This window comes from Mucor mucedo (assembly GCF_025094135.1).
Source record: "Mucor mucedo strain NRRL 3635 chromosome Unknown EV154scaffold_332, whole genome shotgun sequence".
Lineage (NCBI taxonomy): Eukaryota > Fungi > Mucoromycota > Mucoromycetes > Mucorales > Mucoraceae > Mucor > Mucor mucedo.
This window is the reverse complement of record NW_026252616.1, coordinates 1-18,512: the sequence shown is the minus strand read 5'-3', so window position 1 is coordinate 18,512 and position 18,512 is coordinate 1. Positions and strand designations below refer to the sequence as shown.

The 18,512-nt window shown below is 36.3% G+C and overlaps 3 protein-coding genes across 3 annotated transcripts; 2 read left to right on the top strand and 1 right to left on the bottom strand.

Moving 5' to 3' along the window:
• Positions 1 to 212: 212 nt before the first annotated feature.
• Positions 213 to 3,408, top strand: EV154DRAFT_586134 (uncharacterized protein; the record flags this gene model as incomplete). The annotated part of the gene is made up of 6 exons (XM_051606781.1): positions 213 to 271; positions 324 to 607; positions 827 to 1,270; positions 1,357 to 1,838; positions 1,939 to 2,018; positions 2,085 to 3,408. The coding sequence occupies 6 exons, from the start codon at positions 213 to 215 to the stop codon at positions 3,406 to 3,408; spliced, it is 2,673 nt and encodes an 890-aa protein (XP_051449956.1).
• A 3,284-nt stretch (positions 3,409 to 6,692) lies between these two features.
• Positions 6,693 to 8,091, bottom strand: EV154DRAFT_572611 (uncharacterized protein; the record flags this gene model as incomplete). Its single annotated transcript, XM_051606348.1, has 3 exons — positions 6,693 to 7,008; positions 7,061 to 7,381; positions 7,925 to 8,091. 3 exons carry the CDS (start codon positions 8,089 to 8,091, stop codon positions 6,693 to 6,695), a joined length of 804 nt encoding a protein of 267 aa, XP_051449955.1.
• A 5,263-nt stretch (positions 8,092 to 13,354) lies between these two features.
• On the top strand, positions 13,355 to 14,457 carry EV154DRAFT_534435 (uncharacterized protein; the record flags this gene model as incomplete). Its single annotated transcript, XM_051604029.1, has 3 exons — positions 13,355 to 14,003; positions 14,045 to 14,176; positions 14,209 to 14,457. The coding sequence occupies exons 1-3, from the start codon at positions 13,764 to 13,766 to the stop codon at positions 14,455 to 14,457; spliced, it is 621 nt and encodes a 206-aa protein (XP_051449954.1). The 5' UTR covers positions 13,355 to 13,763.
• Positions 14,458 to 18,512: the final 4,055 nt, after the last annotated feature.

Genomic DNA, 18,512 nt, shown 5'->3' with positions numbered 1-18,512 from the left:
TCAAAACCGTATGTTTCACGTGCTGTGGTGTTTTCAATAATGTTACCACTACTTTGTAAATACATGATCACCCTATATATATTTCGATTAGTATTTGGTATGTACAGCTTAAAGTATGTACTGTAATTTTTAAATAGTAAACATTCTATAACTTAGATGGCCGGGTACTTTGATTTTGTTGTCTGTCAATATAACAAATAGTCAAAAACAAAATGATCAATGTACCGTTTGGATTACATTTTAGAACAAAATGTCGCTGCTTAATGTTCGTGTACGTTTAAATTTACGTCATATTTTTTTTGAAAATTTGGCTTCGGTATAAGATGTTTTTTATTTTTTACGATTTTTAACATTGTATATTTTGCAAACATTGATCCTTATTTCTTGGGATCTGATTTAAGAGCAAAATATCAGTCTATTGTTGTTCAGCCCGTTCAGTTACGTTCAAAAATCTGTAATTGCAGCTTTAGTACGGCCATTTTTCTATTTGTAACAATTTGTAACATTATATCTTTAGCAAAAATTGACCAGTATCCGGTGGCATTTGCTTTTAGAGCAACATATCTCAGTTTAAAGTTTTTCGGCTTAGAAATTTACTTCATACTATGTAAAAAAACGCCTTGAGTACAAGCGTTTTTGGTTTTATATTATTTTGTTACATTGTACATATCTCGTCTGGATCAGAATCGAAACAAAAATTCCGGGCCTAATATTGTTCTCCGTAACAAGTTACATCATCATATTGAAAATATGCTATTTCTAAACACGTCTTAAAAATGTTACAAATATATTACTGAGGGATTCATTCCTGGGGTACTGTAGTCAGTTCTAAGAAAAATTATTGTCGATTTGGAGACTGATTGTGATAGTTCTAACCTTTGCAAAGTCAACATCGATGCTTTCATTTCGTACCCATTGAAGGAGCTGACAATCATGCCTAAAACTCTTTTGAAACTGTCTTTAAGCCCCAATTGGAAGCACGCATGGACTCCTCTGGACTTCGGGTACTTCACGTTTTGTGGTGAGAGGGACTCTGTCAAGAATTACCCGCACACTTTGCTTTTGGAGGCCTTTTCGGAAGCATACATGCACATTCATGTCCTCTTCCCCAACATGAAGAAAATGAAGCTTGGTGTAAGAATTCCAGAAGGAATGTTGGGTACCGACGCGCAAAAAACTTTCACCGACCGCCTTCTAATTCCTACCATTCGACGTGCTTTGATTTGTTCTCGTGCAAATCGATCTGGTGGCTCTTATGGCGAGGCCATTGGTACTGAATTTTATATGACGGTGCCAAAATGTTTGCTTGGTTCGGAGCTTAGCCTCTTAGTCAAGTCTATGCGTGATATTGCCAAGGAAAGTCCCGATTTGGCCCCATATCGCCATTTTGTTTTTGTGCTTTCTTCCTTCGGGGAAAAAGCCCAATGTACGGTCCGGATTACACGTCTATTCTTGATACCATGGTCGACTGGCCCCAACTTGACCATCAAAGATGGCTTGTAGATATTGGCCTGAATCTATTTGCCGAATCCGAGGATGGCCGACCATTGGTATCGTACGTTAAAGAGGAAAAAGTTGAAAGTATTGGAAAACGTTTTGGTGATCCATCCATAAAGACAGATTTTTATGGAATGTCATTGGGTTCTTTTGGTGGCTTCTCGGGGAAAGGCCGGTCCGGTAGTCTTCTTACGCCTTCGAAAGTTATGATATATAACTATATCAAGTATCCGTTTACGACGTCCCATCCTGGTGTAAACGAAAACGTGTCCGGTCCATGGATACCCGAAGAAATGAGAAATACTTTTCGTCATCAAGAAGGTCATCATTTAAAGAACATGGTATCCAATACATTTAATATAAATGTTTCCCATATATTTACTTGAAAGATTGTAATTGAGAGGGTATAATGCCCGTGTTTCCGAATACTGAAACCACCAGTTCACTACTCGTTTGGAGGTTCGTGTGAGTGCGGCGGATGTGGGCGACATACTCGTTCGCAAATTAATGGATGGGCTGCAGTAAGTTCTTTTTATCATTGACATTATATCTATGTATACAATCTAACATTTTCTTTTTATTTGAAGCCGCCTTCAATCGAACGGTGCGTTTATCCATTTCTTTGTCGACGAGTATCTCGCCTATGTCCGCGAGTTGCTGAATCTCACCTCGGAGATGATGGTCTCGTTAAGCCGGGATGTGCAATTACCTGCTGTGTCTGGCTTTGCGTTCTGCGTTTTTCTGTTGAACAGCCTCATGCATCCGGCCGATAAGGGATCTACTTGTTGCAACAACTTTGTCAAGACTCATCGCTGTAAAAAAAACTACCTGTTTTTTATGAGTTACCATTTCGTGTTTGATCTTAACGAGTGGCGTTTCATCGATGCTTTTGATTCGACCAGAATGGCGGATATGTTTCCCGGTTTGTCTTTTGTCAGAACTTTGGTGGTAGATGGTGACCGTTTAGTCAACGAAATAGACCGTATGGCTGCCGCTAATGAAATTAATCCGGAAAATGTGCACTTAGCTCATGACGTGGCACTTAACAACACGGTAAGCTACACCGTTTCTCTGGGCCCCTTGACCTTCGCTCCTTGTCTGCGCTTTTCCAAAACCCCACTTAGCAGGCATCGTGTTCCTGGAACTTGGTTGACCAACCAAGCTATCCCAATGTTTGACGTTGGCAATGCTGACACCGTCAGATACGCTGAAAAAACCCGTCAAATATTTCATCGTTTTGGTCTTGGGCCCGAATCCGCTGTCCGTTTCCTGGAAGTCGTTTTTGAGGAGTATTTTTCTCTGGTTGGAGGTGGCCACACCGGGTGCAACATCGAAAATCTTTCGTTCGGTGGTGACCAATCCATGTTCGACCCTGAACTTCGGGATGCGCTGGATCTCACGGTCAAAATGGACTTTCTGAGGCGTGTTGCGTTTTTGCTTCGTTATGTCGAACAAGAGCACCGTGAACGGGCCTGGGTTCAATCTTTGGTGACGGATGATCGTATGGATAGATCATGGAAAGCATTTGGTTCCCGCTCTGTTTTCTTGGAGCTTTTTCTGCATGCTGATATCAGTTCGAGGTCTCTCAAACACTTACATTGTATCCTTCTGGCGGCATCGGTGTATATTCTCGAATATGTGCCCATGTCGTGCCCTACTAAGATGTTTAGGCGTACATCTTCAACAACTATTGCGACGCGAAAAGTATCTTGGTTCTTAGAAACAATGGGTGACGTTTCCCGGGAGATGTTCCAGTTTCTTCAAGACTATGCCTATGATCACAAGTTTGAGGACCCAAGTTTTCCTCGTGTCTATCGTCGGGTCACTGAAATTCATGGTAGTCGTGTTGGTGGTAGAACCATTCCCCGTGTCCGCGCGCGAAAGCATAGACGAAATGGCCGTTTGATTTAAATAATTTTATTACCATTCCTCTCACCCATTATAGCCCTAATTATGTCACTATCTTGAAGTTATTCCTGTAGCAAAAGTAGGCTTAAAGAGGATAGTTTTGCAGAAAAAAAGGTAGAAAAAAACAATAGGATCAATTAGAATTCTTGTCAGAGTTTATTGATGTTAAAGTTAACTGAAGATTTAAGAAGAGGAAAAATAAAGAGTATTTATAATAAATGGAATGGACGAGGCTGAGGATACTACTCTTAACAATATGAGTATGCTATCAATAACAATATCTATATTGGACAATTAGTGCTACGCATAGTCAATAGAGAAATAATAACAATCACAGCGGCGCACCAAATGGTAAAATGTTGCTAAAACACACCAAAAACACACCATCATTGATTGCTTAAATGGCCGATTTAAGCAATCAATGATGGTGCATTTTGTGTAAATTCACAATGAATGATTGTTAAAACTCACATTGAATGGTTGTGCGTTTTCTCATCCAATGGTGGTTTTTTACCGTTATACGCTGTTTATTTATGCATGTATATGGACCTTTTAGCAATCGTACATTGCATTATTATTCGCACAGATGCATCCCTTTTACAAATACACACTTGATATTCAACACTAGTTTATTAATTGTTCACATGGATATGGTGCTTACATAGGAAATATGGTTTAAAAAGACGTTTAAATTTTGTTTAAAAATGATTTATTTTGAGATTTTAAACTGGAAGCAATTTTAAGTATACTATACGTCATCTCTAAAAGCTATAGGGAATTATTCGCGTGTAGATATTTACAGTACTCACATACTAATAACCTGGTAAGGAAGCAACAGAATCGCCTGACAGACTTACATGTATACAGGTAAAGAGCCATATAGTTCTTAGAAGTAACCTAGAATAAACAGCCTATGATAAAATACGGCCTAAAATAAAAAAAAGAGCCTAAAACAAAAAAAAAATAGCCTAAAATAAAAAAAAACAGCCTAAAAACAATTAGCCTTATATTTTTTTAAAATACCTAGTTATTGACAGTGAAGTGCTCAGCATCTATACAACATACAAATCAGAAAGACGTATTAAACTTCATAGGCAACCACGATTACCTTAGATACATCATGTTTTAAACATTTCTTGGTGAATATACCTGACAATTCTTAATAAGATAAGATGGGTACACTCACTAGCATTGTAAATTTATTCAAGTTTACCACCTATAACTTATGTTCTTGTAGTGTATTACATGAATTAAAATCTAAGAATTATTTTATCGAAAGTGAAAAAAAGTGAAAGTGAAAGAAAGAGAGGAACAGAGACAGAAAAAAAAAACGGGTTTATGAATCTCATTATCACATTATTTTAAAGAGCGAATTATTCTTCTCGTCTTCTTTATTGCAAGGCCCGCAACAGCCACAGGGCGATCTACTCCTATATTTGTAGCGGCACTAAACATTTCTTAGCAGTTTTGGGGGGTATGAAGCAGAAGTTTCACAGTTATAATGTTGTAACTTTGACTTAAAGCTCTGTAGGTAAAAAATACAGAAAGTAAGCCCTGATAACAGTAAGCGACATTCTTTAAGCTGTTGGTCTTGTTCAGTACTCGAATTCACTGAATATCTTTAAGGTTGTTTGGCCTCCAGCTTTCTCTCTTCGTGAACTGTAGTCGGTTGCTACCTTTACGTTTTTTTTTTTTTTTTTTTTTTTTTTTTCTGAAGAGGGGGTAATAAACGATGACTTGTAAATATTCTTGTATCCAAATTGAGGAAAAAAAAGGATTTAATTTTTTTTTTTTTTGATTGTGTGTTTTTACAGTCAATTGAGTAATTTTACATTTGTATGTGTAAAATATCAGCTGAGTGTGTATTTTCACAAAACCGTGCGCGGCTGTGAATAACATGTCTTAAGTTTGGACATTGGTGTTACGATACCGTGACACTTTAAAATAGTGACCGGCTTTAGCGAATTCCTTTTTTATGCCTGATCATGATTTAGCTATCATTTATCAGTGATGATGAGATATGAATTTATTATATGTACAATCTATATGTGTGATTTAGCACAATTCCACAACTTCACCTATGCCACCTTCCTTTAATATGTCACCGTCCTTTACTATGCCACCTTCCTTTTATATGCCACTGTCCTTCGCTATGCTACCTTCCTTTAGTATGCCACCGTCCTTAACTATGCCACTGTCCTTTACTATGCGACCTTCCGTTTATATGCCACTATGTTCTTCTATGTTGTTATATCTCTCTATGTTTCCTTCTCTTACGATGAATTTTTTTTAGTTTAAGTCTTTTCTGCCCATTGTTTACTTATATTCCTCATTTTACTTTGTACCTTTATTATTTTTATACTTTTATTTATGCCTTTTTGTTTTCTTTTGTTATTTTTATTTGCCACCTTTTTTTGTCTCTATGTATTTTCCCTTTTATTTTTAGTTTATAATATATTTTTTCTTATGCCCTATGTATTATGGAATTGATTATGTTATAGCTAAACTTTTGATTGTCTTCATATCTAAAATTTCTTATTGCAAGCGTTATTAATCTGTATTTAATTTGACTTTAAATATCTGTACTTTTTTTTCGTTATATTACAGGTTTTTAATATATGTGTTCTTTTAAAGTTCTTGCACTGGTAAAGTGAAATTTGTTTTTGGCTCGAGGTCAGTTAGTAAGATATCAACTTGAAGAAACATGAAACACGTCCAAGTTCATGCTTAATTGACCTATAGAATCCCGCATTTTAAAGTTACTTAAACAGTGTTTCCTTCAAGACATTCGTCATTTGCCATGTATTTCCTCAATAATTGAGTTTATTTCTTTCAGCTAGAGCTCATTTGATGCGATTTTGACTTTGAATTAACTCATGACACGTAGAAAACCGTTTATAACATAACTAAAAAAACGCCATCACTTTAAAGTTCCTCAAAAAAAAGTTATATCCCCTTAATGTTATTTTGACAGTATTTCTAGCAAATATTTAGTTTATTTATTTCGGCTTGAGGCGAATTCTTAAGTTTCACAGCGGCGCACTAGGTGGTAAAAATGTACCACCGGTTGATTTTTTGAACTTCCGGACGTGAAATTGTACCACCGGTGGTAAAAATGTACCATCACGAAATTCCAATTTCTATTTTTTTTTTTCCTTTTTTTACATATCTACACATAAATTAAAAATAAAAAAATAAAAGAACATTCACTTCATGGGACGATTCAATGACAGGAATTGCTTTATTGTAAACGTTTCGTAAAGCGGAAGAAAGAAAGGAAAACCAGTCTAAAGATCACCCAAAGAGCCGGCAGGACGATGGCCGATCTTATCGGTATACTTGATGTAAGGCCAAACAACCTTGAAGAGGTTATCTGAAGCAGAATACCGAACAAGACCTACAACTTCAAGAATGTTGGAAATCGATATTACCGCGTACTTCTTATACCGATCCCCTCTTGAATTGCGAGCAACTGTCACGACATTATAGTTGTCAAACTGCTGCTGTTTCATCACCTCAACGATAGCCAGAAAATTGACATTGCCGTCTTGGACATAGCTGAAGTAACAGTGCACAACACCGACAAACCAAACAGAAAGAGTTCTATAATTTATAATGTAAGCCTCGATATGGTTAATATATAGTCTTTACTTACCTATGACCCGTACTTTTAGGTGCCTGGAACAGAACATGACTGTTTGCTCTTGTTTTGAGTCTCTTCAAAGTTCTGTCCATGATAGACGAAAACACCAAATCATCTTTCCATGCACGACCAGCAATTTCAATTCTCGACGAGGTCAAAGCTTCAATAGCATGACCATCCTTACGATCGTAATAGGAATACAATGCGTCAATTACGTTTGATCTTTGGACCCCAAAGCATATCTCTTCTTCATCTGGACCTGACAAGGATTGCGCCACAAACGGAGACCAGATTTGAACACTTGAAGAATGAGACCGATTGTCGTGATCGAGGCTATATACTTAATATATGACTCTATCTACACTTCTTAAATCTTCCATTTGATAATCCTAAATATAATTCTTATTGGTACTTTATATTAAATACTGATCATTTACTTTATGTACAGGCTTGATCTCATATCATCCTTCATACAAGTATAAGGCATACATTTAAATAATAACATAATATGAAAACATATGAAGGTTACATCAGCCACGTTGAGGTGCCACAGCTATCTTTAATAAGAACTACATTTTCCCCTGAATGTTGTGCTACAAGACATACACAGTTTAAGAATGAATGTTATTGTTATTGTTATTGACATCTCATTATGGTCTTTCTATATGGGATCATTACATCCGAGTATTATCTGGATAAATCTACCCATAACCGTCATCAGCCCATCTGTGATCAATGTCTGAAATAATGTGTATATAAAGACCCCCTTTTTTTTGTTTAATAAAGCTTTAGTTTATTTTTGCAGTTTGATAATTTCACTTTGTTAAATTTTACATTTTTTTCTTAATTCGCTATTATCACTCTCGAATTTCTCACCGATAAGTGTCAGGACGATCCATCGATTCAGGGAACTGAATAGCTTCCAAACGTCTCACGGCCATTTTGCTGTAGTTAGCTTGGTGACGGAGAACATTCGATGCATTGGCCCCTATCAGATGCGTAGATTTGATCAAGTTGGTAAGCTTCTTGATTGTTCGCTCCATTGGTCGACAGGAATAGCATTTCAACGGTCCCATTTTTTCAACCAAAAAAGGCAAATGCATCAAATAATGGTTGTTGGCTGTAAAGACTCGTGCGTTAATTCTTTTATGGCAGATTTCGTCATTCAAAAAGGTATGCCATTTGTAGAAACATCTAATAATTTGCATCAATGTCTCATTTTGTTTATGTAGAATCAGAAACTCGTATTACCTTTTCATCTTCGTAATATCCTCTCGTGAGATACGCCATTGAAGAGCTATAGAGCACCCCTCTACCAAATTCATTAAAGCTGTTCTAGACTGACTGCTTCGTACAACTGGAAGTATAATTGTTGGGACAACATACAAAAGAAAGTCGATGTAATCAACAGCTTTGGAGATACCAACAGCTGAGTTCCATGTTCCTTCGAACGCTGATGGGATATTGACCCTACTTTGGTTTACCTTTTCATCGATTCAATCGAAAATTTTTCCGTCTTGCTTAATCAGCTCGAACGTGTAATTTTTGCAACCAACTATTGTGTCATAGAACTTTTGATTCTTTTGGGGGTGCAAAAGACAATAGACCAAAGTACCAAGTCCTCTACCGATGAGATGCATTTCGTCACCAAGAAAAAAAGGGGTGCCAGTGAAGGTAGGAAGAGACCCAATTAAAGAATCAATACCAAGCATATCAAACTTTTAATTTAAATTATCAGTATTATATTGAGATTCATATTCTGGATCATTTACCAGGTCACCGTCAATCAACTGTTGTCTTGTTCGCATATCGCCAGCCTTCAAAAAGTACATACCATAATTGTTACCTTCAGGATGACTACCCGCTGCGCGACATATTGTACAACCATACTTGCTCGTTTACCCACGATGATTGATCAAGTCAGCAATACCTGGGATGTCACCAGTCATACCGAGCAAGAAGACTTTGCTTTTGTGGACAACGACATTATTCTTTTCAACCACAAAACCTCTTGAGCATAATGTTTGAATCTCATTGATAATGGATTTTAAGAAACTGATGAGGTATTCGGGCTTTTTAGGACCGGGTATAATAGCTAATGGAATCATCATTGACTCCTTTGCTCTATAAATGAATAGGTAAGCTAACATAACAGATACTTTCGCAAGGCAGCTAAATATGTATACCTTTTGGACGCAGGGATTTTATAACTATACAGTGGACTAATGTCTGAAAACTTCCTGGTTTGGATTTATTAGGGAAGCCATCCACATACAAAACAAGACAGACATCGTTGCGGGTAAGCAAGTTTCGTTGAAGAAAATCCTTATACACGGAACCAGAGAACATATCAATGTAAACGCCTTCTTCATCATACTGGCTGAATTGACGGGAATATTCCATATCTTCTCGGATTTCATCATCAACTAATAGCTCCGCAAGTGAAGCACCCACAGAAGATATAGCCATGGTCTGGAAGGCTTCTTGAGGGGTATTGCTATCAGCATGGATCAAAGCTTCGGCTTTTTTCTGGTCTTTGTAACGCCCTTTCCCACAACTAGGGTTAATACAATGCAATTGGTCTACATTATCATCGAAAAGATAACAACCATCACGACACACATCATACATTTGGACGGTATTAATACTGCCTTTGTTAAGGAGTCTATGAATAGCTTCGGGGGAAGCAACCAAACCACCCAAGTCTAAGTTTTGATTAGCGTTATAAAAAGTTTGTAAGTAAATACATCGCTTACCCGTAACAGCAACTGGGTCAAAAGCAGATAGAAGATTATCATTGATATGCTTTACCACGTCACGTTGAACTTGTCTGGAGACGCCATTGTGATCAAGAAGTTTAATAAGACCTATCCCAAACTTTTGAATCGTATTCCAGTCGTAATCATGGTCAAAATGCTTAAACTTGATAGGATCTTCGTACGTGACTGAAATATCTTCGTGTGCCGGTTCTAACAAGACAATGTAAGTTAGCCTAAAACATTTGCTATTCACTTAATTTGATATTACCAGAAAGTTCCTCCATTACAACATCATTATCAGTATACTCTTCAGAAGCAGATTCTTCAGAGACATGTTGTGCATTGCCATTTAAACGACTAATGTCACCGTTCATCATATTTCTTATGGCAAAACGCGAACAATTTTCTCTTCGTTGATGTTGAAGCATTGAAGTATCGTCATTGAAAAGACTATCACATAAGGGGCATGGGACATTACGTGTGGACATTTTTTTAAAAAAATAGAGGGAAGTATAAAGAAAGGAAAGACGTAATGATGAATTGACCATTAAGTACTTAATGCAATTAGCTTACTAGTAGATCCACATTTCAAACTCAGCGAAACGCTAATAATTATTAAGATTTTAGCATAATATAAGGTAAAGAATATGACGTATAATGACTTGGTAAGTACATAAATAGCTGATGGTACCATATAAAGTGTCCTTTCTTTTTAACATTCCAAATTTTTAGTAAAATGCCAGCATACAATACAAGTGACATTGTTCGAACCATGCAAGAAATGCAACAGCAAATCTATAAATTAGAAAATGACATCAAGTCCAACCACTCTCAGGTAAACGATCGTTTTGATGCTCTTATTGAACGCTTATTTTCTCAGAACACCACTGCCTCCTCACCTGAAGAAGGTAACTATATCAGACATGTAACATACTCTAATGTACCTTTAACATTTATATTCATTTAGTCTTACCAACAACTGCACCATTGAGCTGTAGAGATATCGCTCGATACCCTGTCGGTAAGAAGGATCCCACTCACAAGCCAACTGACAACGAATCATTATGGGAGTTTATGTTATGTATTCGGCCAGCATTGAAGCCCAACCCAGACGAGAGTTTGGAATCCAAAGAAATAAAGAACGTGCAGTTAAAATCTCTCCTTCATATTTTGAGAGATTATGCCAAAACTTGTTTGGGAGAGTTAAAAATCGAGATATCTCAGAATGCTGTTTTGATGAATTGCACCTGGGGCAAGCTTTCCCGTGATATCAAGATGAAATACATCATCATGTTAGAACGATTAGCCAAGAAAGGTAAAATAGACTTGGATAGATGTCAGAACTACTGGGGAGCAGAAAGGTTGTTGGCAAGTGTAGCCCACAACAGACTGGGAAAAAGGGTAATACAATGACTAAATAATCACACTTATTTATCATTATGTTTCTAATGCGTTTTCTGTAGAACGTGTCAACCCGGGAAGCAGGATCTTTGTCGGATGACGAAGAGACTATTCCCTCTATTGCTGAACTAGAGGAAGAACGGAATAGTCCTCTGCACGGCAATGAGAATACTGGTGTAGAAGAGCTTGAACAGACTTTAGAAGACGACCGTATCCACCGCCCTAGAAGAAAAATAGCCGGAAGATAACAACTAAAAATTTCAAAGAATTCGCACTTTGAATAATTTAATGGATTAATAAACTTACTTTTTTTTTTTTCTCTTTCTCTTTCTCTTTCTCTTTCTTTTCTTTCTCTTCGTAAATTCTTATCTACACAACCCAAGTTTTGTAATCTATGATATGATTACAATCTCGCAGGTTGTAGAAAAGACTAAACAAAAAGAAAAGGTAATATAGCATATATAAATACTCATCCTTTTCCTGGCTTATAAGTTCCGTAGAAAGTTTGTATACTCGCTTTGTGACATATGGTGAAGGTACTAGATAACATTACATTTTCGTTACGTTTTTTACCTGTGTTGCATAGATTCAGAGCTTTTTCTGTGCTGATATTAAAGGCTTCAAGATGTAGACAAGCTTCTTCCAGGCTGATGAAATGTTTTTTAGGCCATAGAAAAATTTTTTAGCCTGCATTTTTTTTATTTTAGTCTGTATTTTCTAATTTTAGGCTACATTTTTATGTTTTAGGCTAGATTTTTTTATTTTAGGCTGTATTTCTCAGGGAAGTCCAACTTTTTTCTTAGTCTTATATGCTGTTATACCTTATGATTCCCTTGGCTCTTTATGAGGTTTATTGAAAGACTTTTTTGCCGTTATATCTTGTTGATAGTAAGTTAATTAATATTTCCATTTAATTTTTTTCTGGTGATAATATGGATGCACGTTCAGTAGCTTCGAAGTGAAAATACAAAATAAATACCAATAAAAACGTTTTCCATACCCCCAATTTTTCACAGTTTTTGTGTATTTATACGTAAATTTTTTTTTCGATTATGTAATGCTTTAAAGTAATAAAAGTGCAACGGAATGATTAAAAAGACATTTTAAAGTGGTAAAAATATGCAACGGAATGAACAAAAAGACATTTTAAAGTGGTAAAAAAAAACAACGGACGGAACAATATATCAATATAAAGTGGTAAAAACATGCAACAGACGGAACAATACATCAGTTTAAAGTGGTAAAAAGATACTACTGTTGGAGTGTTTGACCCATTTAAAGTGGTATAATGATACCACTGTTGGATAAAACGCACCAGCTCTGGTGGTATAAATTTGTTTTTTTTACCACCAGAGGTAGTGAAATCGTACCACCTGTACCACATCTGGGATAAAAAATCAAGGGTTTTTACCACCGCAGGTGGTCTAAGTTGGTACTTTTTTACCACCTTTTACCACCGAGTGCGCGGCTGTGTTTTGATTTTAAATATAATAGGAGACACGTCCAAACGTATGAACAAAGGATACAAAAACAGCCTGTTGCTCTAAGAAGCTTCATAACAAAATAATGTCCGATAATGTCTTTTTCCTGTCATTTTTCAAAGACTAAACTTTTTATTTCTTAGGGTGCATACTTAGCATTTGCTTTTTGACTTAAAAATTGGAAGAGACAATTCCGAGGTTCCAGTTCATTAATCGGTAAAGTCTGTCACATATGCCCAAGTAATTATATTTTGAATTGCAGCCCTTACCTCGTACTTTTTCGATTTTTTGTACCGGACTCGGCTATTTTCAACAAATATGAACCAAAAACGTTTGCTACTATACGTACACGAATTGATTAAATTGCCGCTGTAAAGATTCATAATAGCCGAAAGAAGCAAAATAATACACCCCACTCTTCCAGTGCAAAATAAAAAAAATCATTTTGACCTCCGAGCCCACCAAAATTTGACCCTCATATTTTTTTTTACAGCCAAAACCACTAAAACCACAAGAAAACCACAAAAAAATTGGTAAACCACAAAAAAAAAATTTAAAAAAAAAAATCTTAATTGCGAGTGACTTTTGATTTTGGTTTCGCCACTGTTTCTCTTTAATTAATTAATAAATAAAATGTCTGATATCACCAAAACCTTCACAACGTATAGTTATAACCGTATTTTGTTGGAAGCAGAAAGACGCAAGAATTTTGATCTTGAAATGTTGATCGAGTGCAATGAATACGACGAAAACTTTACTTTGGACGACGTCAAGGCAGCAGTAGGAAAGCATTATGCTCAACTCATTCCCGAGGTGGAAAAGCCTCGTGCCCTGAGCAAATACAATGTCTTTTGCCATTTACAAAAGACTGCGCCTCTTGAACCTAACCATGAGGGCACCGAGGCAGTTACTTTGACGTCTCAATATCTGTCTGAAAAGTATAGAAATCAGACAGAAGCCGAACTCGAGATACTGGAGGCTCATACCCAGGAGTTGGAGAAAGGAAAGCTCATGGGAACCTACGTCAAGTCAGGATTGGCGAAATCCAAGGTGGAATCAACCCTGGTGTCCTTTATGCGTGCGATGAATACTTTTAGCAAGTTTGAATTCGCATGTATTTACGGCCAGGGTGAATCTTGGTACGACGTGGTTGCTGGAGGTAAGCATATATTATTCTTTTTTTGGGCCATTGTTAATATTTATTATAAAGAGAATGTCGAGAAATTGGACATAAAGAAATTGAAGAAGGAGGTTATGTCCTTTGCCTCTCCTCCTCCTCCAGTGAAAAAAGGTTCTTATATGATACTAGTGAAAGTGACGATAAACATATATTGAATGCTTACATTTATATTAAGCTACTCCTGTCTCTGTGGCTGCGCACGTCCAAAGAGTTACTACGGCCAAGAATGCTCTCAAGAGCCTCATCAGTAAGATTAAATCAGAAAAATTCAAACTGTTTGTCTAAATTTATTATGCAGATGACCAATGTAGAACCTCTTATGAAAACGTTCCCTGGAAGGACTTGGTCAGAGGTGAGGATCTTGATGAGCTTCTCCGCGTAGAGGCTTTGGGTGAAGCCATTGACACTAGCAGGCGTATAGTTGTTGATGGCTGGCCATTAATTGATTTCGAGCTGAGAAACTTCTTGTTGCGAGGAAATTTGACGCGGGTAGAACGTTCTTACAATCAGCTCAGATTTAGAATGATCAACCCGCTTGCTGAGCCAAGCAGCCCAGTTGTCGAACCAAGTGACATGGAAAATCCATAAAAAAAAGGGAAATACACTTTGTGCAAATGTTTTTATTATTTTTGTTAGTTGTTATGATATCAAATGTCGGATAGATGATGATCTATGTTACTTACCAACAATCACATTTAAAGTGTTTTATCGTCTAAAATAATATTGCAACTTATTGTTCAATATTAATGAGTCAATGATTATAACTGCTGAGCTATGCATATAAGTATTGGCATAATGCTCATATGTTACTGATAATACGGTCAATGTTAACACTTCCCAAAGATGTAATCACTAGTCATGCAGGCAATGCCTAAGCCGATTAACCCAGTATATAAAGGCAAAAACAAGAAATACATTGATACTCAAGACTGCTTTGAAGCGGTAGTAAACTCTGCTGTAAGTCGTAGGGTATTTTAGCACAAGTGGCAGTAAACATTGACATCAATTACTGTCCCCACATATATTTATACTTGATCATTGTTTTATGAAAAATGAGCCGCATTCTCTTTATTTACAGTATCATAAGCGAATGCTCGAAGTTCCTGCCAGGGCTAGTAACTTTTAAAAATCTTACCCTCCCCCAAAGCCCTTGAGAAAATTGCTCATGATGGGTAAGTACAGTATTTAACTTCTCGAAGAAAAAGTAAAGCATCTCTGTCAAGTGAAGCAGACCTCGGTTAACATAAGAGCCTGGTAGTAAAAAGGCTTATTCACGTAGATGGCACGATAGCAACAGATGCACAAAGTTTAAAATCTGAAATAGTTGGGCACTAAGGTGGGTTAACAACAAAATATTGGGCGACATTTGCATGTTAATCAAGAGATTGTGCGATTGGTTCAGAGATTCGGCGGCTGGTAAGACCCACTAAGTATTAGGAGGTTGTAGAGATTCCTTCATAAATTGTAAGGTAGAAGGTTGGAAGGGTAATAAGTAAAAGGTAAACAACTTGGGAAACCAGAATTGCGTCACATCTAACGAAAAGTAAATGGTTGTCATAGCGTGGGCCAACTTGATTGGAGAATAATGGTGCCATCGACGGAAAAAAATTTTTTTTTCTACTTCAGCTTTTTATTACAGGGTCTGGGCAGTTTTTGAGAGAGGCCCCACTTTTTTTTATTTACAAAATCTCTCTGCTAAAAATTCTCTTATGAAATAAATTGCGTTTATTCCAGATTGTACTAGACAATGTTGTGAGTGAGGTATACTATATGGAACACATAACATATCAATATTTTTTTGTTCAAATCTAAAGTTTCTAGAATGTTTACTCGATGCTTGGTTACTCATTGAAGATTTTTGAATTAACGTAATTACATGGAAGATTTATGGCAAAATTTTTTGCAATGAATAGCGTTGGACACGTTGAGGTTTGTAGTGCTTGATAGTGTATTCACAAGGTTCGAGAGTGTCTTTTCTAGACCTTTCATCTTGATTCTCGATTCATCTCAAAATCAGTATTTGTCCAAGCTCGTTAATAAAACTGCACTGTTTGTAAGCCTATCTTTTATGCTATGTCTGCTCAATTTAATTAATAAACCTCGGGGTCATCTTATAACTTTATTGCTCGAATTACCAGTGCCTCATCGTCTGCTGAACGGATAATATAACAGTAAATGGGTTGTCATTATGTTCAACGTGCTTTTACGTTAGGCCAACCAGCAATTAATAATGTACGCTTATCCGTCAATTGCCCATGTGTAAGCTTGCCCTATCTGTATCTCGCTCCACTAACCCAATGGGTCAAACTAGCATAGGTTGAACAGAAGACGCCCACTCATCCCTCAGTAAGCCGTTTTCACAATCAATATGAATAGCGACTAAACTGTTCCTTAAGATCTCTGATATGGCAGCGTGGCTGTAAGTATTACACATGTGGAAAGTCTAAAGAAGTACGAAGATTCATCTGCGGTTTTATATTATTGTGCGAAGGATTTTATAAACTATGAAGAAGATTTTGCTTCTTTCGAAATGCTGCAGATTTTATGTTTTTTAACCTGACATATACCGCCAAATGATAACGTGCGGACAGCTGTAAAGTTGTCTTACTATTTCGAGATTGCTGAATGAATTTCATTCACATATTTTAAGCTTTGATTTACAGATAGTACTAAAAAGTGTTAAAACTGGTTGAGCTAAAACACGATATGTCAAGTGCTCATATTCAAAAGCCAAAAATGGACCACAAGTTGAACTGCGTCCAATTTTTGTCGCTGTATTAAGAAAAATAAAATATGATTTTTATGTGAAAAAAACTTTTAGAAGTTTATTTTTTTCAAACATCAAAAATTGGCTTATCAAGTTTACCATACTTGAATACATTTTTGATAACATTTTCAGATATACGAAAGCTCTCTTCGTTTGATAAAATATTTTAAAAATATAAATTTTAGTTTTAAAGTTAATAGAAGACAATTGATATAATGCAAAGTAAATACATCTTAATCATATTAAAGATAATATACTGATAGTTTGTTTAATTCCGTATTATATTTATTATGCAATGAACTAGTGTTAATTGTTACATAGTATGATGTTGTGGTTTCGTTCCATGTCCTGATACAAAAAAAAAGTATTACATTTTTAATAATAGTATAATTCAATGTTGTGTCGAAACATCTAGTTCGTCCTATCTCTCATTCGAAGTTTTATATTCAGGATATAATTTTTATTCGTCTTTATCAGTTTTATAATCTTATTACAAAGCTTTGGTACAATACTACAAATAAATTTCAATCATAAATATAATGTTTATATATCATGCAATAAAATAATGTTATGTATTTTATAAAATCATACTAATTAAAAAGTTTATTATATGAAAACTAATGTTGTCCTTTACAGTGGCTTCAAAACAAAGTCTGCATACAGCTAGTATTAGAGTCATTAAACAATGAGGTATCCTTGTTCAATCCATTAAATCGATAATTGGGGGAAAAATGACATTACTACCACTACAAAGGAGTTATTCGACGTTATGGCTATTATAAAAAATTAAATCACTTAAATTGCGTGATTTAGTGTGATGGATAATATCGTTCTGAATGGGTGCTTTAAAATACTACAAATGCACGCTTAATGAAATTACTTGAAGCACGCTGTCTGGTATATACAACTTTTATACATGGCAGAATTCCACTCATTCTAAAAAAAATTATGCATTACTGATTTTTTTTAAAAAAAATTTATTCATCATTTTCAGCACCATCCAAGTTGAAGTTATCAAGATCTTCTTCACTCTGAACATCGGCACTCTGGGCATCGGTACTTGCGATTACAGGCTCATTATTACGATGGGGTAAGTGATGGGTCGTAAATTTAGCCCATTTAATGTTGACCTCCAAAGCACGCCCAAGAATGACCCAAGCACCAGAGCCTTGAACATGCTTCGCAAGTGCCGATTTCAAAGCTTTATTCTCCTTGCCAATATTATGTTTTAGCCAAAAGACATCCCGCTGCAATGAGTGTTAAGCGTCAGTGTTTAATACTATAATTTAAGCAATGTTTATTTAACATACCTCTAGTCGAACCAGCTCCTCCTGTAAGCTTTTCGATCTTAACCAAAGCGAGACGTCTTTTGACCATTTAACATCCCAAAAACCGTTCTCCTTTTCAAGAACAAAGTCCAAGGTGACATACTGTATATCACCTATTAAAAATGTTAGAGCTTTGTTACACTTTTGAGTAAGAAAGAAAGGTATATATTAAACCGTACCTCCATGCAAACTGCCAATCAGCTCCTCGTTGCCCGTGTTGTATATGGATATAAAGTCCATCACCTGGGACTTCTGCTTCCTCATAGCTTCTTGAAGCTTTGCAGCCTGCCTAGTTCCTGGTCAAAAAATAAAGTTAAGTCATTGGCAATAGACTAAACACAAAAGTACGTACCGATATGGCCGCTATGAAGTTTATCCCCAAGGTCAAAGTAAACTTGGACATTACTTCTTAAATATCCCTATATAATGCCTCTTTGACCTTGAGGAAGGCCAACCATTGGGACTCGGCAAACTGGAAATATTCGCGCGCCAAGATTGTTGGTCTTTCGGAGACGTTACGACCGGCAGCCCTCTCCACATCACCAAGA